The following is a 24495-nucleotide window of genomic DNA, read 5'->3' on the forward strand; positions in this document are numbered from 1 at the left end:
ACAGAGAGATAGTATCCCAGTGTTTTAAAGCATGTTGTAAACCAGTGTTTACACTGTACACATAGTAATCAGCCTCTAGACGCACCTTCTTTGTCATCGTGGCGGATGATGGCGTCCTGCAGCACGTCAGCAAGGCTGAAGCGGACTTGCTGCTTCTTGCGGGGGCCGGGCGGTGGAGCTCGGACTTTGACTCCACCTTGCTGGCGCTGCTGGAGGCTCTTCTCCCGCTCGTAGTACGCCCTTATTTGGTCACAGCGCATTCGCTTGACCAGCCGTTGGCGCTGGCCGATGGGCAGAGACTCCAGCAGACACTGGTCCATCTCCATGTTCTGACGAAAGGCGTTACATAGCTGGAAACAGCCTGGCGACGAGAGAAAACAGGAGCATATGAGTTCCGTTAGTAACAGTGAAGAGTAAATCAGAATAAAACACTTGACTTTAGGGTTTACTTGAACACACTTTGATAGATACTAAGCCAATAACACAAAGCACCAAACATAAATTATAGTTGCTTCTGTTTAGCCCTTCGGCGACTTGCGAAGCAGCATCGTGTTTGTCGTCTCTCTTGCCATTATCTCTTCTCCTGCTTTGTCAGTCTCTCAGTAGACTTTAGCCAAACAGCGTAACATCAAGAAACAGCAGCGCACTCCCTAAACGTGCACAGGTGAAGCTACAAAACTGAAACAGCAACGCTTAGCGTGAAATGAAGTGCTGATAGAATACCTGTACAAATATCTTTCTTGCAGATGACTGCCATCCATCAGTTTTGTCATTGCACAAGTGGATGCAAACAAAAATTGTACAGTATCGGCGGTATAGCCATAATAGCTAAAAATATTTGTATATAAAAAAATTAAAAAAATACGAGGGCACACAATTTCCATGTAAAAATACAAAAAAATTAACTCAGCAATTGATGATGATTTCTTTTCAGGGCGCTTACAATTTGACAATTTGTTTTGACTCCCAGCGAGCTGAAAAGGCCAAAAGAGATGTCCCTGAACCATTTTGGTGGTCCTGCCGGCGCTATATCTGAGCATTTATCAATTAATCTCGTCTTAATCGACCCCACCTGCAGGTCATTAGTCTTCGCTGTTCTGCTTTGCGGTGTCTGGGTCTCAATATCTCATCTCTTTCTGTTATATGCCCCCCTAGCACCTCTCATCAGTCTACTTGTCAGGTGAAAGGATTATTGTTGGGACACCACTGATGGATTAAACGTACCCTTGTTTTAGTCTCAGCCTATTCTCAGTTAGTTTGGCTGCGTTCACACTGCAGGGTATGATGGCCAATGTAGTTATCTCTCTCCATCCTACTTTGTGCGAAACATTTCTCAATACAGCAGTACCATCGGCTCTGGTTAGACGTAAAACAGTCATTTGTGTCCACAACAAAGTTGGGGAGTGGAGTCATTTGACTTCTGTTCATGTCAGGTGTTTTCCATCTCAGTTCTATTTGAACACCTCAACTGAAAGATTGCGCAAACACACACAAACAAACCACGGAACACAATCAAGCCAGCTGCCTTATCGAACATTTTGTCATTGTTATTGTAATTGATTAATTGCACAACCCTTATACAGCCTACCCCAGTTACGTTTTTGGGGAATGGTTGGGTACATCCTGGTCTAGTCGTCAGCCAATCGCAGCTAGAAGAACAACCATTCGTGTTCACGGCCAATTTAGAATCCTCAGTGAGCCTAGTGTGCAGTTCTTAATCATGCAAACTCCACACAGAAAGAAGTTTGAACCCCAAGCCTGCTTTACCCAGGAAGAATTACTCTCTATTTGAAATTAAAACAGGACAATTAAAGATCGCCTTATGTTGCTACTTGGCGCAAAGAACATCAAAACAAAATCAGATCCATCATGCACTCTATCAACTATTCATGATGCAGCAGCATCCATTATAGGCCTCGATGTTGATGTAGACTCTCCCGTCGGAACGTCCCTGCAGTCATCTTTCAGCTATCGTAACTCTCCCAACAACATCTCAGAAATAAAAAAGATCACACATTTCAAATAATGGGCAGCCGTAGCATGCTAGTACGTCAAGGAAGTAGATGCTAAACAAGGCACGCTTGTATCACTACTTTCCATCGGTGCCAACAAGTAAAACGCAACAAGCGATTGAGGATCCGACCCCGTCTCAGCGAGACTGAGCCGCCGATACTACTGACCAATCACCATGGAAAGTCCATAGTTCAACAGCTTGCAATCCATCCTGTACATAGTCACACAGTTCACGAACATATAATCTCTCATGGGTCAATAGACCAACTGAATCAAAGTGGGGATTCTTTAATTGAAATTAGTTTGCCCAGGAACTTTCAGGCTGCATAGAGGCTTCCATCTGTATCATGGACTCATTAAATCAATGTTTCTCTCCATATCTTAGAATTTTGCAGATACACACCAGGTGCAGTGTACGTAGCTGTTGCCATATTTGTTGGAGAAAAAGAAAAAAAAAAAAAAACACACTTCATCATGTGTAGGGAACATTTAGGAATGAATTTGGCAGCGAGCTAAACATTTATTTCAATGAATTAGACACAAGGACACTGACTAAATTTTAATATTAAATGGCTTAAAAAAACAATCATTTTACTTGATGTAGATAATTATGCAAGTATCTCTAAAAAATGAGCACATACTTCACATTTTTACAGTCATTGTTTTATGTTTTATTGAAACAACACTGAAGAAATGACACTACTGTCCCCACAGCTGGCAACAAACACGAGAACACTCCTTTGTGGAAATGTTGAAATTGGTGTCATGATGTGACTCATTAGTGTGAGGCTGCAGGTTGGAATGAGGTGTGGCTGTGTTAAATTTGGTGTTATCACTCTTACATGCTCTCAGTTGAACTCAATCAGTTCCATTGAACGATATAGAAGCCCAAAAAGTAAACGCAAATATGTTTTACTGGGGCTGGCAGTGAATGAGTTAACTCGTGGCAAAAACTCTCGGAGGATTCAGAAAAGAAGCATAACCATAGTAACCAGGTTCCAAATTTTATTACCAGGGTAATTTATCTATAGAGTGAATGAATCTCATAAACCTGTGTCCAAAAATGGTGCCTGATCAGGGAGGAACAAAACCAACACTACATTAAAATATAGCTATATATGCAAATGTGGGGACGTCTGGGATGCATTGAAACACAGATAAACCAGCATTTTATCAAGGCTTTAAAGTTTCTGGTACTTTTCAAAATGGACTTATCTATATATCTCTAAATATACTCGCGTGAGTACCAGTGTGAGTTCCAGAAGATAGCAAACTATCATTCTAAGCCGATCGTGGTTAACTCACAAACTCTCTCGCACTCCGCCTTGGCAATCATAATTTCTTTGGCTTGGCCACTCACTGCACGTCCTTCACACCATCACCCCACACTCAAGGCTGCAATCGTATCGGCACCATTTATTAGCAGCGCATGACAGACGTCGCATGGCGCGGCGCATTTATGCGGAAATGACTCATCCTCAAGATCGGGGCATATGCAGGCAATATTCCTGAGATTTAAAAAGACATACTCGACATCAAGACGACTTGGTCACCTTAAAACGCCAGTTGCACAGCCAGAAAATGATCAATCAACGTGCAGGCTGGCTAACCAGCCAGTCGCTAACCTGAGTTTACAACAGCCAACGCTTGCTTCACTCGCCAGCCCAGGCCTGCCTTTTAAAGCCACACACATTCAAAGTCACAGATACTAAGGGGTAGAACATAAGGATTGTCACCCAAAGTGGACTAAAATAATACCTGCACCTCACAACCATGTATTGGAAATGTTAAATAACGCAAAATATTTGCATTTTTCTATGTACTAAATAAAGGACATGCACCGGGTTACCATTGGGGCAGATTGTAGCAGACAAGACTGCTACAGTCACAATTTTGAACATCTTTGGTGAAACAGCATGTGGCTCACTAGCGATGCTTATTTTGCACGCCATGTTCCAAAGATGCCAAGACAGCTTGATGTTTAGTATAGTAGCAGTCGAAGCTGCCTTGCAAGTCAGAAGACCTTCAATACTGCATTCTGTGCGCCTGACGCGTTATAATCTCAACACTTTCTTGCAAGGAATAAACTAGGATGACCACTCCAAGTGTTTGCCAGTGTTTATGGTAATGCACTGTAGTAAAAAAATATTGTCGCAACAGGACACAGAGGAGGCTGAGAATGAAAATAATAATAGGTGATTGGCTCCCTTTAAATTGGAATGTCTGACCTGCCAATAAATACAAGTCAGAATCACGAGACAATCAATCAAAATATAAGTTACTTTTCCTACAATAACTTGCTGATGAAACCAATAATTTCAAGGTCATTCCCCCCCCCCCCAAAAAAAATCCTAAAACCTATGCATGGTTGAATAGACTGAGACGAGTGGAAGTGCATGTACGAATTGCCCCAGACAGCAGAAATGTGAAGGAGAGGGGAAGGACAGGCATCTAATGGAAGGTGAAAGGAAAAAAAAAAACGCAGCTTCTACTTTCTCATTCCGCCGGCTATCAGTTATTGATTGAATGTGAAACATTCCATCCAGGCTGCAGCTAATAACAAATGCAGCCGCTGCTCAAGAGCACTCACACGTGATCTACAGTCCGTTGATGTATCGATATACTTTAAAGATTTGCAGAGTCTCATCCCCTGCAACATTTCCCATTACTCATCCCATGCCACCACTTTGGCCGCATGTCACTCATCCTTTCCATCCCACGTCTCCCCAACACTTCTCGAAATCCCAATCGCTTCATCTGTTCTCTCTCTCTCTCTCAAGCGGTCTGCTCTTGTGTTAAAAAGAAACCCCAGTCACTCGCCGCTTTCCCTCTGCTGCTACCTGACGCAATTCGCCCGTCAACTTCACACACACGCACACATGCAGCTGCAGCATTTCTCTGCGGCTCACACCCACACGGGAAAGAAACATTTGAAGTTTTAATGATTTGCATGTTCTTAGATTTCAAAGCATGCAAAATCACTCCGTTATGTCAACCTAAACATGCACCAAAAAGGAAAGTCTACTTACAGCATTTGATGAAATGGTAGTGTGACATTTTAGAGTTATAGTTGTCCATCAGCTAGGTAGAAATCTGGCAGGCAGGACGGCGCTTAAGCCGGTCAAGCAGACGTCCTAATCAGCAGCTACAGGTTCTGACACAAACTGGATGCATTATTCATCTGACTTCCTGCACACTACCCCCAAAAAACTGTCCTCCTTGTGTGCGCATCATTGACCACGAACAGCAGCAGAAGCTCCGATTCTCACACACACACACACACACACACACTCCCGGTGACATCCGGCGAGTGAGCTGCCTCCTAGAGCTCTTCGCCTGCAGCCAAAGAGCCGCGGCGCAGCATCTTCCCAGCCATAACCGTCACACGTGTCCCCCGCGTCACTGACTGACAGCCGGCTCGGCCCACCTCCCGCTCAACACACCCCCGATGACGCAATGCTCTTCACCTACACATACACAGATGCCGGTTCCCTTATCTTTCACTGACTCCCACACGCACATGCAAATGCAAACCGAGGGTGAGTGTGTGTGTGTGCGTGTTTGTAAGAGCGGGGGAGCATTGAATTAATTTCATCCATTTAACTGGGTATCTTGACCTCACAAAGACAGATGGTGGGGAACAGGCAAGGTCATAGCAGAAAAAAGCGATAAGAAATGGAGAAAATGTCGCTTCAGCACGGGGAAGAAGAATAAGAAGGCGATCGTGTGGGGAGAAAAGTGTGTGCGTGTGTGTTGGGGGTGTATGGTAAAAAAATGAAAGCTAGAGAGAGCGAGAGTGAGAGAAGCTGCTGCAGTGCGGCTGTTGGCGCACTGACAGGTTAAGAGCATGTCAGTCGGTCTTAAACTAGCCGCAAATGGATTGGAATGGTAAGTGTCCCGTCCTACTACGTGTCTACTTTGAGGCCAGCACGCTTACATGAACACACACGCAACACACACACCGAACTTACTCTCATAGCGCATGTGTGCAGCGTCATGTCAGTGTGTCTGTAGGTCAACCTTAATCTTGGCCGCATTCAATTGGGAATGAATGGCGAAGCTTTGCATTTGAAAGATGATTTACATGCAGGAGGGTGAGAACGTGAGGTAAAGTCTCCCCGTCTACCACTTACACACTAACCCCCCCCCCCCAAAAAAAAAAATCTACTTTAATAACACAATTAGCGCCATTAGAGATCAGAAATAGGAGTGGCATAATATACTTATTGCTGAATAAGGGATACTGTATAATGTAAGAAAATGCCGCATCAATAATGCATCAAAATGTTTGTATTTCGAAAAGTAATGACAAGAAAATTGCAAAAGAATCACAAAATAAATTGTAAAAATTGAAGATTAAACCGTCAGAGGGCATATTTTAAACAGACAATCATTCCCGCACATATTTGCAGAGTTACTGCACAGGAACTGAACCCGCACCGCCTGCAGGGAAATCAAGCGAGTGAAACACAAAATGAAAAGAAATAATTTTGTTTTCTTAATCAAAACAAAGTGACGGAGCAGCAAACAGCCGAGCGATCAGGATCATTATTATGTTAGGTGTGCAGTGTTGACATGAAGGATTGTCGTGGTTAGCATGTCTGCGCCACAGTCAACAGGCCCGGTTTGAATCTCAGTTGGATATCATCCAGGTGGGTAAAGAGGGGAGCACACATTATGTGAAGGACTAAGGATGGTTAAAAATCACAGCAGAGGAGTGGAAATATATACGACAAATACAATGGATTACGACTGGGTCAAGCATTTGGCGTAATTTTGCTGGAAGAACACAATGAGATTTTTTTGGGAAGACCTGCACAGCCAATACGAATGTTGGAGATGTGGTGATCGTGGAGGCAACTTTTTACACATATTTTGGGAATGTGTTGGACTACAAGAATATTGGTTGGACATCATCATTTGCAAAATCTATTTAATTTAATTTTTTAATGTATGTTTATTTGAATATAAACCTATATGGCTGTGGTTTTCTGTTAAATCTTGGAGAAGTTTTTTATATTCTCGAGTGTTTGATCACTGGGCTGGTTACTTCCAGATACGGGCAGTTCAGTTCATTCCAGGGACGGAACAGTCCACATGGATGCCTATTCTGCGGACAGAGGACGAGAAGTTTTTTTAAACAAAGGACGGACAGCTCAGTGTTAAGTATAACTAATGATTGGTAATTTCATGATAGCCAAGGGTAGTCAAATGTCCATCCCTGATGTACAAAGTGTGACAAAAGCATTGTGGCACACATTTAAGAAACGTGACTCGTCTGCGGGTTTTTTGCATTTTCTGCCAATCAGGAAAAAAAAAAGGGAGCGAGAAGGAGGCACAGATTGGAAAAATGGATGTGCTCGAGTAATTCCTGTCATTGGAAATCAGGTCAGAGAAATGTGTTACATCTTCTGACAAACGGCGCCGGGACAACTGCGAGAATTAAGTGTGTAAAAAGTGAGTGCTTGTCTGGATGCACAGACTACCCCAACAAGCGTGCACTAAAATTGCACCCGATAAATAATGCATAGGCACATCGCAAAGACGCAGATATTCACACCTCGGCTGCAGTGGTGAAACAATCTCCCCCCCCCTCCCGTCACCGTCTCAACACTGCAGAAATGACACCACATGCACACAGCGGAGGATGTGACTGGGAAAATGTCATGCTTTGAGATCCAAATGTCACATGGCATTAGAGCAAGTGTGTGGAATAATTGTTTGGATTGGGTTATGCTCTCAGGCTCCCCCTAGAGGTATGAAATATATCAGAATCAGAATCAGAAATCCCTTTATTGTCATTGTACTCAAGTGTGCAACGAGATTAGAGAGCTCCCCACAGATGTGAATAAAAAAACGTTTGACAGATGTTAGTTACGCTTTACAATAAATTTACACTATTCAGTACTAAATTCCATTGCACTCTCTTATTTATTTATCTAATTTATATATTTGTCTGTATTATTGTTGTATTGCACTGGAGAGGGGAGCCCTCTAATCTCGTTGCACACTTGAGTACAATGACAATAAAGGGATTTCTAATTCTAATTCTAATTCTAAAGTGACAAGGTTACACGTTATTTATTTTATTTGTTTTTGTTTTTTTTTTTTACTTTTGGGTGGCGCAATTTGGATATACGTCATAGAAGCGGTTGCGGGAAAAAAATTAATACATATAATAAAGGAAATGAAATACAATGACATCCACCAAAATCGCACCACAACTTAGACCTGCTTTTAACATATAGCGTACTTTCTGTTCTCAAATTCTCAGGTGCACCGGACGCCCTTGGCCTGCCAGAATGCCCAGCACGGAGCATTGCGGTCTGCCAAATTGCTCAACACTGTGAACGAGACTTGCTTTGGCACAAAAAATGAAGCTGTGCATGTCTGCCTGTCAACAAAAATAGAGCCCTCAGTCTTTTCAACTTTTTCCACTTTTTGTTTTAGATTCTGAAGCCACTATCCCAAAGTAAAAATATTACAAGTCCGTTCTCTTCCGCTTCTCCATGGTTGAGTCACGGGGGAAGCAGTATAAGAAGCCCAGACTTTCTCTCCCCAGCCACTTCGTCCAGCTCCTCCTGTGGGATCCCGAGACATTCCCAAGCCAGCTGGGAGGCACGGTCTCTCCAGCATGTCCTGGGTTGTCCTCGGGTCTCCTCCCAGTGGGTCATGCCCGGAGCACCTCACCAGGGAGACGTCCAGGTGGCATCCCGACAAGATGCCCATGCCACCTAATCTGGCTCTTCTCAACAAGGAAGAGAAGCAGCTCAACTCTGAGCCCCTGCCAGAAGACCGAGCTTCTCACCCTACGTGGAAGGGGGAGACTCATTTCAGTCGCTTGAATCTGGGATCTTTTTCTTTCGGTCACGACCCACAGCTTGTGACCCATAGTGAGGGTAGGAACGTAGATCGACCGGTAAATCGAGAGCTTCACCTCCCGGCTCAGCTCCTTCTGCAGCGCGACGGACTGATACAGTCCGTATCACCGCACCAATCCGCCTGTCGAACTCAGGGTCCATCCTCCCCTCACTCGTGAACAAGACCCCAAGATACTTAAACTACTTCACTCTGGACAGGATCTCATTGCTGACGTGAAGAGGGCACTCCACCGTTTTCCAACTGAGGCGTATACTGTTTTCTTTATGGAGCACTGAAGGGCCACAACTACAAGGTGACACGTTCTCAGTGTGAAATACGCCGCCGGAAGGCAAATCGACACATCTCCAGAGAAGTAGCGAGCAAGTAAATGGGTGCGAGTCACGTCCTAATAATTTTTACCTCGCTGCTGCTGCAATTAGGTCACGCACCACAACACAGCGGGGCTCACAGACAGTGCAGACTGACTATAGGAAATATATTTCTCCTCGTGTTTCAGTGTCTCACAGTCGCCTACAGCGGACGAACATGCCATCATTGTCACAGAAGATGACGACAATGTTCACTTTGACACGTGTCATCCTGTCAGCATTGGCCTCAGGGGCCAGTCAGCATTGTGTCTGTCCACTTTGAAGCCTACACACAGCTGGGATGATGGAAGTCTTATTTTATAATCGACACAAATATTGCATGAGTTGGGCTGCTGAAGATTCCCCAATTATTGGCAAAGCCAAAGGCGGGTGTGAAGGGTTTGCACTGAATGCATTAAACATGAAAAGAGAGCTTTCTTAGATTAATTATTCATCATATTTGACGTATTTACACAAATAAATATTTATTCGGCCTACCGGCCAAAGTTAACATTTTGAATGCCATTTGCATGGATTCAGGTTTAGGGAGTTTATGTACTGAACTGCACACCGGAGCAATGCGAGAAGAACCTTTATATACCAACAACACGCAAGACAACATGATTTAGAAATACTGTTAATGAGAGTAAAATAAACCAAAGCCCTCCTCGCCTCCTTCAGATGAAACCACGACCAGCTTAATGAGCGCATTTTTCCCGTTTTGCATTTAGTTCTGTGTGTTCTGCCTCTTCAAGTTTCAATTTCAAATTTGTCGTGCCTTATGCGTATAATGGTGCTGTTACTGAGGGGATTGAGATCAAGAATTGAATTTTACATGTGAAGCCTATAGAGCAGTGTGGGGGTCGGGGGATGCTGGCTAACCATAATATTTTACTTTTCATCCTCTGGGATATAATAGAAATATAAATAATATGTGTTCCAAGATCAAATGTTCATCATCATGAATTCGGCATGAACTTCTCAGTAACTATTATGGTACGATTTGTATGAAGCAAAGCAGGCAAATTAGTTTTTTCTCTGTTTTTATTTAAAATTTCCTGACTGATCCTCTTTGTTATCACTGGGGCATCACAAAGAAGAACAAAAATAATTTGTCCCTGTTTGTCGTTAACAAGACCATCCAAAAAGATTTGCCAAAGTCAAGAGCTCCTTTTTTTTTTTTTGCTTTAGTGTAACTGTCAAGGGTTATCTTTCCCCAATATATTTTGTTCGTTTAGTTTACTGCATCACCCTGGGGGTGCTCAACCATAATTATCTTTTTCTAAAAGTTGCATATCCATGGCCTTAGAATGATCTTTGCCTGCAGGGGGGGGGTGATGATATGACTTGCGCTGAACATAAAGACACGTTGCATCACTAATGCAGTGGCACATTATTGCAACAATGTTCCTTTTATGGCAGAGTGCCTTTGAAAACTTTTATCTTAAATTAGAACTGCAGCGATAACAGCGTTTGAAATTACTACTGGACATTGATATTTCTTTGAAGACAACAGTTTAAGACAGTAAAAAATGTAATCATGTTTCGGTATGCGGTCACTGGCACAACTGCTCCAAAAAATACAAAAAAAAAAAAAAAAAACAGGTTGGCCCTCCCATAATGTGTAGATTACAACCTTAATGTGCATCGCCACCCAATAGGTGAACATTATCTATAGGGTGATTACATTTATTTTGCTAGGAATATATTGAGCATGCTTAAAATACTGCATGAAAAAAAATATTTCATTAGCTAATAAAACTTTCTTTAGGTAGATGTTTAATATCACAATAATACTGAATATTGATTGGTTACAAAATTCCGCAACCGTATTGCATATCTTATGACATTCCAATATAGTGCGGCCCATATATATATATATATATATATATATATATATATATATATATATATATATATATATATATATATGCTTCTCACTGTCAGTAAGTTGCTTAAAATGATATACAGTATTTCACAAGAATCCCATAAAATAGTGAGCGCACTACTAATTACAGCGCGTCTCATGGGAAAAGACTTTCTTCCTTAGATCATCCCTTCATTCCAGCACTTCTCACAATGCTTTAAAGGAGACAAAAAAATGTCAGTAGCAGATTGAGTCAGTAATCAAACAAAGCACAGTGCAGTGAATTTGTGAGTAAGGCAAAGCAGAAGATTTGGATCCAATGCTCATCATCATTCAGTTTATGTCACAGAGATATGCTCCCAGCTGCTACTATCTGGTTAGCTTTATTCCCACTCCTATGAATGTTAGGAATAGTGCTCTGACATAATATTAATTTAGTACAGTTTATGTACACACGCAAACATGTTCTAAACGAAGAATAACAAATATTAACAAAATTGTAAAGTTGGGTGTTTAAAATGACAGGCTGGACACTGTATAATAAACACTATGGATGGTGACCTGGTTTCCATTTTCTAATGTGTCCTCATTGGGGTAGACCTTACCTTGGGTAGCTTTTGTGTACTTGCCCACAATTTTCAGAGTGAAAAAAAATAAAGTTCAGAAATGTATCAACAGTCTAGTGAGCATCAACGGGATAACTCTTTTTCCTTATTTGTGAAACTTGTTCCAAAAGAAGGAGCAGAATCAACAAGAATCAATCATTTGAAAAAACAGTCTGCCTTCATGGATTAATATAGAAATGTAAAAATATTTAGTGTTTAAAGGCTGAAATTCCTAAGGGATTGGAAAATTTTAAATAAAAAAGCATTTTTATATGATTAATCGATTATCAAAAATAGTCAACAAATTTGATTCTCGACTCGTTGCAAAATCATTGCGCCTCTACGTTCACATTTTTTATATTTTAGTGGATGTGTTAACACGTGTGACGAGAATGTCACCAAATGGGGAGTCACTTTGGGAACATGCCTTCATCCAACATTCAACTTGAGATGGCGTCTTTTATTTTTATAGCGTGTGGACAGCCATTGTAGCCAAAATCAATGAGTGACCTTCTGTGTGCAAAGAATAATCACTTCTGCTCCTCAACTGCAAGAAGCTTTAGCCACGGAAGTGTGAATCTAAATGCAGAACATGTTCCTGAGAGGCACAGTTGTGCATAATCAAGTGCAATTGTTGTTACGAGATCAGAGAAAACAGGATATTCAGTGTTGAGCGATGGCAGATAAATGACTCGATGCAAATGCCAATGCAAATTCATCACTGTTGCATTTCCTCCCCAGACACGATCTGACAGCAGTGTTCTCACACGCTTGCCTGAGGAGGCAAAACATTAAATGTCTTACAGTAGAGCAGGGATGGGCATCATCAGTGCGACTGGCGGACCAAGTCGGACCACACACTTCCTAACTAGATATAAATAAAATAAAAATAAAATGTTGTAATTCTTGCTTTCAATTTTGATATGTTTTAAATGTATGTATAAAAGTTCCACTATCCTAATCCAGGTTTTGAAGCAGACAACAAAACGACCTTATGTTATTTTTCCTCCAGTGCAAAGGGCTCGCGCATTAAAATTATCATTCAAGGACGGCACAAAACTGCTGAAAAGGAAAGCAACATTAGTGCAAGAACTAATTTTGCTATTTTTGTCCACAAAAATCCACCTACTCATGTTTGTCCTGCATTAACCCTCTAAACCTATTCCAAAATTAGGGGAAAAAAAAAAAAAAAACGCCTTAATGTATGAAGGAGTATAAGACCCACTGTAAGCACAACTCAGACATGTCTGGCATCTAGTGGTGGATGATGATATTACAATTTAAAACAGCAGTCAATTTCTGCACGGTCACAGTTTGCCATCCGTAGATTTGCATATTCACTGATTTTTTTTTCCCCTTATGAGATATATATATATATATATATATATATAGGTTTGTAAAACAACAACAACAACAAAAATACAAATTATGATATACTTTCCCTGAAGTGGAAAGTATATCATGAAGGTTCGAGTCGTGCGCTCAACGTCAACCGCCACTGAGTCAGACCAACAGATCTGTTGATCAGCTGGTAGTCCGGGGGACAGATTTTGCATCCCATATCTAAATGCTGATCCTTTCATCCCTGATGTAATCCCTTTCCTCATTCAGGATGGTGGCCAAGATGGGGGGAAAAAAAAAAGCTGTTAAAGACTGCTGGCTGATTTTGCAGTGACCTCTAGCTCCTCCCTTCCAACTTGAGCTCTTTGTCCCACAGGGGTCAGCGTGGGTCAACTGGGTCATTAATCACACCAGCAGATGAATAGCACTGACTTTTCCAGTGAAGCCGCCGCAGGGTGGCATGCTGAGATGAGGAGCAACAGTTAACTCAAGGGAGCTAGTTAGGCATGGCCAAGGGCAAGTGATTGACCTTGTGGTTTGATCACCGAGAGGAGAAGTGACCACCAAACTTCCCTAAAATGACTTCACCGTAAACGAAAGCTAAGCGCGGCATAACAAGTTGTGAAACTCGGGACAAACCTTGTTGTGAGCGCTTGCTGAAATCAATCTTGCACAATCAGCTGTTCATTCCCAGCTCCACATGCACGCCCACACACACACATTCTTCCACACCAAACTATATATTTAGATCTGTGGCAACTGTAAGGCGGCACATCTGATTTTGCTCTCATTCTCCAAGTGGCACTCCCGAAGAATCACGTGACAATCACGAACACACACACAGATGTTTCCATCACTTGTCTCATCGGAGAGAGGAATCACACCTCGGAGATGAGCCAGAGGAGAAACGAGATTGCGAGAAAAGACTTACCAGTGAGAGTCCATCCACCGGCGAAGCACGAAGGGAGAAATGTACGTCTGCCCGCCCGACTGACGGAGACCCAACGACAGCCGCCTCCCTTGCGCTCCGCCACCAAATCAATTTCACACTCTCCCACCGCCCCGCCGCTGTGATGTCATTCATTCATGCGTTTCTGCCGTAACCATGGCAACTCTACTGCTTGGACCCGCTCACTCTTTTACATCTCTCTCGCTGTCTTTCTTTGTCCCTCCTCCCCCCCAAATTCTCCAGACCTCAGTGAACCAAGCCCACTTACTCCAACCAAGAGGTACAGTTACACCCCCCCCAGGTCCTCCATCCACACAGGCATGGCTCCACTCCCATAAAAGTAGGAGGTGTACTCGAGAGACACAATAAAAAAAGAGGAGGCACGTGGAGTCCCTCAAGCTGAAGAGTTTGGCAGTGTCGCGCACTTTTGTCAAGACAAATGTCCGATAAAGACAACTGGCGGACGAGCCAGACAAAAACCTAGCGCCTGGAATATCTCCCATTTCGACACAAGGCAGCTGTCACATTTGCACACAGACACACAACAAAAACAAAAGACGTGTTTGAGCACAGTGAACAGATGGTTTTGTCTGCGTCGCGCTGATATGGCGACATGAGTCCGAAAAAAAAAAAAGAAACATGATGCATGAATAGTTAATCACCACCGCAGTCGTTAATTGGGTGCCACGTTGACCTTGGAAAAGGGGAAGTTAATCCATGCAGGATGCACTTCACACTCTCCAGTTTTGCATGACTTTGTGATTTCCAGATGACTATGAAATGATTGAATTTTCCTCAGTCCAGTCAGTCCAAACACTGGTTGGGCTTTCCCTAAACCTGGCGGAATGCAGGGCCCGCCTTTCCAACTTTGAAAGAATCGCCCAGACAATACTGTAAATTGATTCCATTTTCACTTCCTGTCTCGCAATTTAATCCAACCATTTGAGATGTTAAAGGTGTGCTGCTGCGTGTCACCTCAAGTCATGTCAAAAAGAGTTGGCTAACAGATAAAAAGCACTCGAGGAAGGAAAGGTCAGTCTTTCAGAGGAAACGGAGATTGCCTCAGACAATCTGATTAATTAGCACATCATCTGCCTCTTCATTAGCTTGGCTTCATTTTCCTCTCTGAAATGACTGCGCCCTCAGCCTCTGCACTATTCTTTCGCACAATTTCTACCTCATCCACCACAAATTAGACTAGCACCTTTTCAGACACATTTTAGGGTACAGTCTAGCAGACCTTGCCAACACCGCCCACTCTTGTCTTTCAACAGTTGAAACTGTGGATGAAATTTCAAAATGAAAGTGTCACCATAAATGCAAAATTCAATTCCATTCAGGCTACCAGATAAATCATAGTTTTGAAATCACGGCTGAACACTAGTAACTTGATGTTTGGCAAACTTTCACTTTTTTTGAGGGTTTTTAATTTAGTAGGGGATATTCATTCTGCAGAACGCAGAATAGAATTGTGATGAGCACACTAAAAGAAACAGATGAATACACACAGGTGGCTGGCAGATGAGCACACGACTAATTTTCCTTGATCAACAATGCAGAGAAATCCGAATCAATTCATCAATTTGGCGTTGGATGGAATGCTCTCTCTCTCTGTATGATCTGAACTCCTAAACATCTCAAATGCAGAGGAGTTGTTCCGTTGCCTGCCTGTAGCCAAGACGACATCGTTGTTCTGCTTTTGGCAGCAAACGGACAGTTCAGCCCGAAATAACAGCACCTCTGGTTGCAGCGAAGTGGTGCATTTTGTTTTCCTTCAGTTGCATCAAGAACACGATTAATCAACAATTAATTGGTCACAATCAACCACACAAACTATAAATCTATTATTACGACCATTCTGACATCAAAAACCTCAAGAGGAGATGGCATTGAAATGTATGGCCCACCCCTTGAATGTGATATGGCGCATTTATTAGCAATCAAGTATCGGCATTCAAAAAGAAACGATGGAAGCAAACGTTCAAGCAGGAAATGTTCAATCGAGTGCAATGGAATATAGAAAGAGAATATATGCGCAATCTCCAGCGCGATCCCACAAGCCTCGGCAATTCTTCCCCACAGTGGCCTGAACTAAAATATTTCTTCTCTTTTGTCTGCATTTTCTTTTTCACTTCAAACCCCAACCCCTCCGCTGCCCTGCCTTGATGCTCTCATCGTTTTTATCCTCAACTGCTTCTTCTACACACCCACAAATCTCGTTCACCTTCATCTTTCATTCTCTTGTTGAAGACACCAGTTAGACACATTGGTTAAGAGTATCATCACATTGACAGTCAAGGGGAGGGGGGCATCAAGCTCCATTAAGTCTTGACCTAATTTGATTAGAATTGAATATGGTTGATGACATGCTTGAAATCACAACCAGACGTCATCCTTCATCTCAGTTAAAAGTCCCCTCGCAGCATCTCTGACGGATCAAAGCGGCGGCTTAAAGAGAATGTGTAACCAATGGAGCAACCCCCGTAGGTGGACAAGTGTTTGTGTGCAATGGGGAGGATCCGTGTGTCTCTGCGTGTGTGTGTGTGTGTGTGTGTGTGTGTGTGTGTGTGTGTGTGCGTGCGTCTGCGTGTGTGCGTTCCAGGTTTGATAGCAATAATGGGAGCGCAGCAGTGGAATGATTACATTTCACACACCTGCCCTCCTACGCGAGGGGAGCACCAGTTGCCTCTTGAACCGCTCGCTCTCACCTTTCAATTCCGTTCCACGTCTCTGATCGTGTCATCTCCTTTACCATCATCTCATGGAGAAAACGACACAATTGTACAATCCCAATACTTTTTCCTGTTCAGTGAGTAAGTAAAGGTTGGACTCACAGGAGGACACTGAAAGGGGGCATTTTGAATTTGTTGGACGGATCAAAATCAGTGTTGGCGTTGGCTATGGACTAAGAAATCTTGAAGGCGCAACTATTTTGGGTTACATTTCCTTGAAAATTAGTTGTCGCCGGAGCTCTGTGAAAATAGAAAAGTAGTAGAGTAATTGAGTTTGAACATGTGTGGGATTGATTGTTGATAAATTGTATCTTCAAGCAATTGAGGAAAAATTCAACACACGACTTGGCTGCATTCAGCAGAGGTGCTAATGTTGTTGATTCATTCTCAACTTTCCTATTCTGAAGAAACAATAACTATCCAATTTCCCGCATAGTTGATGAAATAAATTTAGTTTGAGTCAAATGCCTCCAAAAAAAAAAAACACCTAGTCGTGGTTCCCACTACAAACAGATGAGCAGCAATCCACGGTCACATGCACATACAGGAGAGTAAATATAACTTTGGCAAGTCCTGGCAAGCCCAGGGAATGACCCTGATCCTCCTTCTTGACACAGTGTCCAATAATAGTCCTGGAAGGGAAAAGCGTGCAGGACTTCCACCAGCAAAAGCATACCAGCTTTAATATTAGGAAGGGCCATAGTGTGTCACGAGTTCATACGAGAAGATCATAAAGTAAAAGGTCATGTTCTTGGTTATGACATACTGTGTATGTGTGTAATTATATATATATATATATATATATATATACATAATTTTTATATAATTTATAAAAAAAAAAATTTTTCAAATCAAAAAAATTCAAATATTGTACCATAGTTGCTGTTCATCTTTAGCATATCATCTCACAACAAAACACCGTGCTTAAGTTACCATCTGCTGGAGTGTGTTGCTCGTGGGCAAATTTTGGAGAATTGTTTCAAAAGAAAAAGCCCTGTAAAGATGATTCCGGTTCTGATCGTATTCAAGGACTATTTTTTGTTTTGTTTGTGTTGCACAGAAGGAGATCAACTCAGAGCAAATGTTGGAATTTAATCTTGACCTCCTGGAAGTGTCCCATTTCCCAAATAAATCGCTGCTACCAGCTGTGACCCTGCGACGACCACCTGTCGTTAGCTTTAGCTGGACAACTGCCTGGTCTCCTGAGCCCCACTTGGGCCGCAATCCAAGATGTCCTCCTCGACTGGGGTCGTTCCCTAACAGGCGCACACCCAAGATGTGTAGAATCAACACAAATAGCTTTATGAATGCTTGATAATCATTTTTGCATGCGATGCGGAAATGCAGCGGTACCTCCGCCATGGCTGACTAATCCTAAACATTTTACTGACAGCATTCATTGCAAACATGTAGATGGCAGTAATGAACATACATATCCTAATTAATCTACCAGTGATCAACACCTCGTATAAATTGCAGCCAAACCTGTGCAACAATTGCACCTTTTCCCTCCACAACTGTCCAACAGTCTGGCCTAATTCAATGTGAGGGTGTGTCAAACCTATGTTTTCCTTCATAATCCCCCTGCCTCCCCAACATCAATCCCGTCTGCTCAGTCAGCTGTCTCGCCTCTGATGTCAGCCACGTGAAATGCTATCTAAATGAAATCTATCTACTTAGTGTGTCACAGAGTACTGGGTGGGGTGGGGTGGGGTGTAGAAGGAAGGGTGGCTGGTATGAAGACTTAATAAACTGGGGAATCTCCAACTTTTTCATAATCTTCATGGTCCTCACCAGGGAAATGCCAAATAATTCAATTGAGTGAGTTTTAGATTCACTTCTGCCATTGCTGCAGGCTCAGTGAGCTGTTTGGATGGATTCTGAACTCATCTAAAGAGCTATGACAGAGACACATTCATGAAAAAAAAAAAAATGTCCAGTGCTCGACAGTAACCTAGATGGGTTAATTGCGCCAAGCTTTTCCAGGGTGAAAACAGCAGATTTGCTTGCTTTTTCCTTTTAACTTTTCCACAACAGTCTTTTTTTAAAATATAGCGTTGTATTACAGTAACTTAGTATATTGCAGAAAAGTTAAATAACTGTAGGAATTTAATTGAAAAAAAATGCATATAATATTCGATACATCGTATATCTATGTTTCTGTATCTATATGCATCTATATTTTCAGAAGACTAAAGTCACTAAAATTATTTGGAATCTTGTTGAGAAGGTGAATTTTGAGATTTTGATCTATCGGCTATACTCATCAAAACAATATTATGAAAACAGAAACAGCTAACATTAATTTTCTAGATTCATTTTCTCGGGCAAACTACGGCCCGGGGGCCACATGCGGCCCGTTTAACGTTTTAATTTGGCCTGCCGAAATTGAAAAAAAATGAAATGAATAAACCTTGTTAATGTTTTATTTTCTAAATACTGTGTTGTGTCAAAGAAATTTTGTTGTAATGCTTTTGTTCATTTTCATTTAAAATTAAATGTATTTTTTTTTTTCCTCTAATGAGGTGAGGTTACCAGAACACTCCATCCGTCTGCTCCTGGTCCGGCCCCTCTGTCAAATTTTAGAACCCATTGTGGCCCAGCAATCAAAAGGTTTACCCACCCCACCTCTAGCTCAATGTAAATCACAAACAATCATAAGCGTATTTCCTAGCTAGAATGACATTTGATCATGTGAATTTGCAGCATCTACCAAAGCCAAGTTGGAATATGTAATACAGTATACGTTGTATTTCATTAGATTGAGCAGGTGAGGCTAATGTGGCGACTGATTGTGTAGCTCCATCAGAGTTAAGCCCCGCCCCCTTTACACACACTTGTGTGTGTAGGCCTCCTGTCTGAATGAGCCCATCTGTGAGCTCCTGTGACACAAAAGCGGAGTTTGGTGTGGTGACGCACAGCCAGAGTTATGTTCTTCTCCAACACTGTGCGCAGTAAAGAACACAGATCCTTTTTCACGCAGATCGGCCCCATGTTTTGTTTCTACTTCCTGCCATTACATCTCTCTTGTTTCCAGCGTGTCTCCTTCCACAAGACTGCCAGCATCATACAAGCGCAGACTGACATGGTCCTCTGAGAGTGGGATGATTTCCCCAGGTTCCATTCACAGACAGCCTCGCAGGCTTACTGGAATGTTTGTGTACACAACAAAAACCTGTTTTGCTTTTCTTTTTTTTTTTCTTTTGCTCCCAGCAATATCTCAAGTCAAACAACAGCTTGTAAGACTGAGTGAGACAAAGAGAAGGAAAAAGGACCAGTTGGTAGACGGCGGACACTTAAAAACATCTCCTCAATGGCAAGTATGTGAGAGGAATGAATATCAGAGCTTTACTCTTGAAATTATTGCGATAATACCATATGAATATTAAGAAACATACAGGAGCTAAACAAACACAAACAGACCTCAAAGTGACAGCATCCTTCAGTTCGTGATGAGCTCCTCTCCGACAAGAGGTAACATCCAAGAGGCCTCGGCACAAACCACTTCAATGTTCAGCGAGTGGGAATGAAAACTCTCCAGATCCCTCCAGCATCCACTCTCATGAGCTCAAATCCTCCACTGACATCCCATCAGTGAGAATCACAGAGACGGGAGAGAGGAGGGTGGGTGGTTGTAGGGGTGGAGAGTATGACAGTTTGGGAGAACCAAGGAGGGGAGGGGGTCCTTTTAAAGTCCGGAGAGAAGAGAAACTTTACAAGTGAGTGTCCCTTAACATCTTGCTTTGGGGTTGTTTTTCTTCAGATGAAACTGGGACTTTAGGCAAGAAGGTGGAAATTACGGGTGCTTGCAAATAGCACTCAAACCTTCAGGCTTCAAATAGAATGAGAGTTAATGTCAACAAAAACCTACTAGAACAGATGAATTTTTTTTGGGTCATCCCAGGTTAGAATGGGGTGTGCACTGCACACTTTTTCAACTGCATTCAATTTATTTTTACTGCAGCTCTCAAAATATATTTAGTTTAATTGTATTGGCCTGTGTAAGTTATAGGGCAATTTAATGGTAGAAAAACATTGCATTATTTATATCACAAAATCCTGGCATTTGAACATTACCTATATTCTTGAGAAACTACTGTACATCCACTGAAATCGCCGCTACGAATAAGATAATCCTCATAATCTTACTACTTTATTCTGAAACTCCTTTGCAGATATGAAGGAGGATCAAATCTCGCCAGTGCTTGGTGGCAATGCGTGTCACCGGACTTAATGCGCATTTCAATGTGCATGCGTGTGTGTGAGAGACAGCGGGTCAGAGGGGAGTGAAACAAATGGTCAGACAATAGAGTGAAAGGGAAAGCGTGTAGTTTGAGTAGAAAGGGCAAATAAAAGAGCAGCGAGGAGCAGATGTGCAGAGGACCAATACAAGACTGAACCAAACCACCACCAACAGCGTTAGCCCACTCCTCTAATCCCCTTAAGACCCTTCTCCATTCCTACTCCCTAACTGCATCTGTTTGTCATCAGCCGGACAAACATAGCCGGGAGCAAGGACGTGGTAAAATTGGAGGAGAATTGTTTTAACCTATTAAGAAAGACGGTGATTAAAGAAGAAGCACAGATTCAACCTCACTCATTTTGTACTAAAGATACCATTTTTGAATAAGCTATAAACCTCCAAACCAGCAGGGGGCATTCCAGGGTATATCGGTTAAGTGACCGTTACAGCAAAATTGCCGTAGAATAAAACATTTCAGGAATATAATACAAGGTCCAAATTTAGCAGTGCTAATATTGCCTATATGTATTATTTGGGTTATTTCCCCAAAAGAAATAAAATCAATGCTTTAACACTTTCCATGGAAACAAACGCTAAAGAGCGTGAATTTGGACGAACAGTCGATACGTGCCGGACGTTACGTCATGTGGCCTTTGTATTTGGACACAGAATTTGGACAACGCCTGTGTGTTGTGTATTAAAATGCACATGGTTCCCCTCCTCCTCCCTTATGTTTGCAAAAACGGGGAGCTGTATCCCCCCGTTGGTCATCGCTTTTCTATTGTCTCTCTCATCTGTTCCATTTTTACACCTTGTTTACAATGACAATAGAGTTATAAGTTATCAAAGAAGCCGCACTGTGGTGGAAAAATGTGGTAAAGGTGCACAAGTGACTGGTGATAAGTTTAAAGAAAAAAGGACATACATGCTGTACCTGGTTGCGCGACTTTAAACTTGACACATGGGCAGGACCCCCAGAGCCCTGTTTGCACACAAACAATTGAAAAGTCAATTTTCCGATATACCCCCTTTAAAATTGTTTTTCTCTCTGTGAGTATTCCTTGTTGATCAAGTGGCTCTTTCTGTTCAAATTGTGAAATTGCATAATGACTCACGTAGACTATTTGTTGTCTGTGTGATACAGTATATTGCCATTGGGAAAATAATCTCATTTTTAAAAAGTGCATTAAAAAGACAGAGTTGTTGTTTTCATGAGTCAGGATAAAGTTGGAGGGCATCGGATGAGATGCAGTCAATAATTACAGACTCCCTCAGCCTTCGAGTGTCTATGTGTGTGTGAGTGCGTGTTTGTGTGTATGGTGTGTCAGAGCTCCATCCTGGAGCCATAAAACAGAATAAAGTGCAAGATGGAGTGGCTGACAAGTGACTCTCATTCATCTCCTGCAGGGGAGTAATTTTCCAATGAGAGACCATTTCACTTTTGAGCAAGTCCTATAATGCCCATACTACAGAAAACTTTGACGGGGGACAAGCACTGCAGCAGGCAACACTCCTTCCTCCCCAAAAATTTGAGAATTGTCTAAATTAATAGTTCAAACTGTAAATATCCTGCCTTAAAAACTATAATCCCAAAGCTCTTTATAAAATATTTTTAAACTCATTTTACATGACACTAAGCAGTAGTAACTTCCACTAACAACCCAGGCTAAACTTGTCTCCTCGCAGACTTACAAAGATCTCAGTCAAGATGCATCACTTCAACAATACTTGCTTGACATCAGATAATATTTTCCTATTATACGAGACTTTATTTCCACCTTGTTCCATCGAAAGGCCAAACCTAAAAGAGTAGAAATTATAGAGGAAAAAGTGTACAAGAGAATTTATGAAAAGAAAATAGGCAGGGGGTTCATTGTGCATTTAGGAAAACATTTAGACACTCAAACTATTTCCCACACGTTTGCCAGGCAATATTTTTTGGGCTTGAGTTGCAAAACAAATTCAGCTATGAGCACCAAATGGTGGCAGCAAATGTCACAGCAAGCAAAATTTTTGCTGGTAGTGAATAATTATTCAAAAATAAGCTTAAGTCATTGCCGCGCCACTCCATGTTGAAGTATACTGAAAAACTACGAAAACACCCTTTATGTATTTAACACTGTCTTTGCAAAAGTCTGTTATCCTAGTTTTCACGCCCAATGCAAAACGCCATAGATGGGCTAATGAAACTGGCAATGATGTTGCAATAGTTCTATCCCTTGAAGCGATGGATATCTAAGCACAAATGGTGAAGCAACACATGTAGACAGGCTATAAAATAGTACCCCCAGGCATATAATTTGGATTGCGAACAATGACTAGAAATCCCTGAAACTTTCCCAAATTTGAAAATATTTGTATGAAAACATTTTAGGATAGCATCCATTGATTATCCAAGTGGGCCATAGTCATGCTGGAGCCTATACCAGCTTCCTTCAGGCAGTAGGCAGGCTACAACCTGAACTAGTTGCCAGGCAATCGCAGGGCACACAGAGACGAACAACCATCCACTCTCACACTCATACCTAAGGACAGTTTAGCATGTTCAATCAACCGCCCATGGAAGTCTTGGGAAGGTGGGAGAAAACCGGAGTACTCGGAGAAAACCCACGCAGGCAAGGGGAGGACATGCAAATTCCACACAGGAAGGCCGGAGCCGGAATCTAACCCTGCACCTCTGAGCTGTGAGGCCATCGTGCTAACCAGTCACCCACTGTGCCACCCTCTTCATAACCCATCTAACGTTAATTTAATAAATTCATGTCTGGATTATACTGCACCCTGGTGGTCAAGTTAAGGTGAACACACCCGGGCGAGGCCCGTTGAATTAAAGCATGTAATCGTAGTGCATCAACTGTTTTTTAGATTTTCTAAGATTCTGAAGTGCAACACCGTCGAGTGCTAATTTTACAATATTTTTGTTGGTGTTCTGTGTGGAGCAGGAACAGTTGAATGTGTTTTCTTTCATTTCAATGGTGAACGATGATTTGAAATTCAATTGTTTGAGCGCCAAGCGTGGCTGGTCAAATTGAATTAAACACGTTTGTCAAGGCACCACCGTATATTCTGTTTCTCAGTGTCTCAACATTTCCTCTAAGAATGAAAGGAAGCAAAGTTGAAACATGCAAGACACATGAAGAGATGAACTTTTCAATCTGCTTTTAATTTCCTCCCATGCAGATAGGGTCGCACGACCCACAGCTTCACCGTGATTTCATACCAAGATGAGGCTCAACCATCTGAATTATAGATCATCTTCTATTCAGGCGGAGGAGAGATTAATAACGCTGTTAAAAACAAATAAAACCCCTCACTCAGCTCCGGTTCCGGATCAAAAATAATTAGCATCGTCTCATTCTGGATCGGTTGAAAAATTTCCCTAACGGCGAGCTCACAACATCCAGTTTTGTGGCTCGACTAAATCCGCAGCCAGTCCTTAAATGATAAACCCAAAGGCTGATGCTGCCAGTTCAACTGGAGAGCTTTGGATCAGCATGATTACTTTGGGCTGCCTGC

General features: G+C 42.1%; 1 protein-coding gene across 5 annotated transcripts in view; it reads right to left on the reverse strand.

The window, feature by feature from the left end:
• The window catches only part of myo16 (myosin XVI), a 100543-nt gene that overhangs the window by 74810 nt on the left and 1238 nt on the right, over positions 1 to 24495 (reverse strand). For 2 of the 5 annotated variants that reach the window (XM_088315423.1, XM_088315426.1), the window contains exons 1-2: positions 5043 to 5344; positions 86 to 361 (exon numbers count right to left, since the gene is read on the reverse strand). In XM_088315423.1, the coding sequence (XP_088171549.1) occupies positions 86 to 361; positions 5043 to 5091 (325 nt within the window). In that variant the 5' untranslated portion in view covers positions 5092 to 5344. Of the gene's footprint in view, positions 1 to 85; positions 362 to 5042; positions 5345 to 13986; positions 14095 to 21904; positions 21962 to 24495 lie in introns of those variants that run through there. The other 3 variants (XM_088315425.1, XM_088315424.1, XM_088315422.1) reach the window with 3 other exon arrangements.

Source organism: Idiotropiscis lumnitzeri, chromosome 14, assembly GCF_059441095.1.
Source record: "Idiotropiscis lumnitzeri isolate Australia: NSW breed Sydney's pygmy pipehorse chromosome 14, RoL_Ilum_1.0, whole genome shotgun sequence".
NCBI classification, from domain to species: domain Eukaryota; kingdom Metazoa; phylum Chordata; class Actinopteri; order Syngnathiformes; family Syngnathidae; genus Idiotropiscis; species Idiotropiscis lumnitzeri.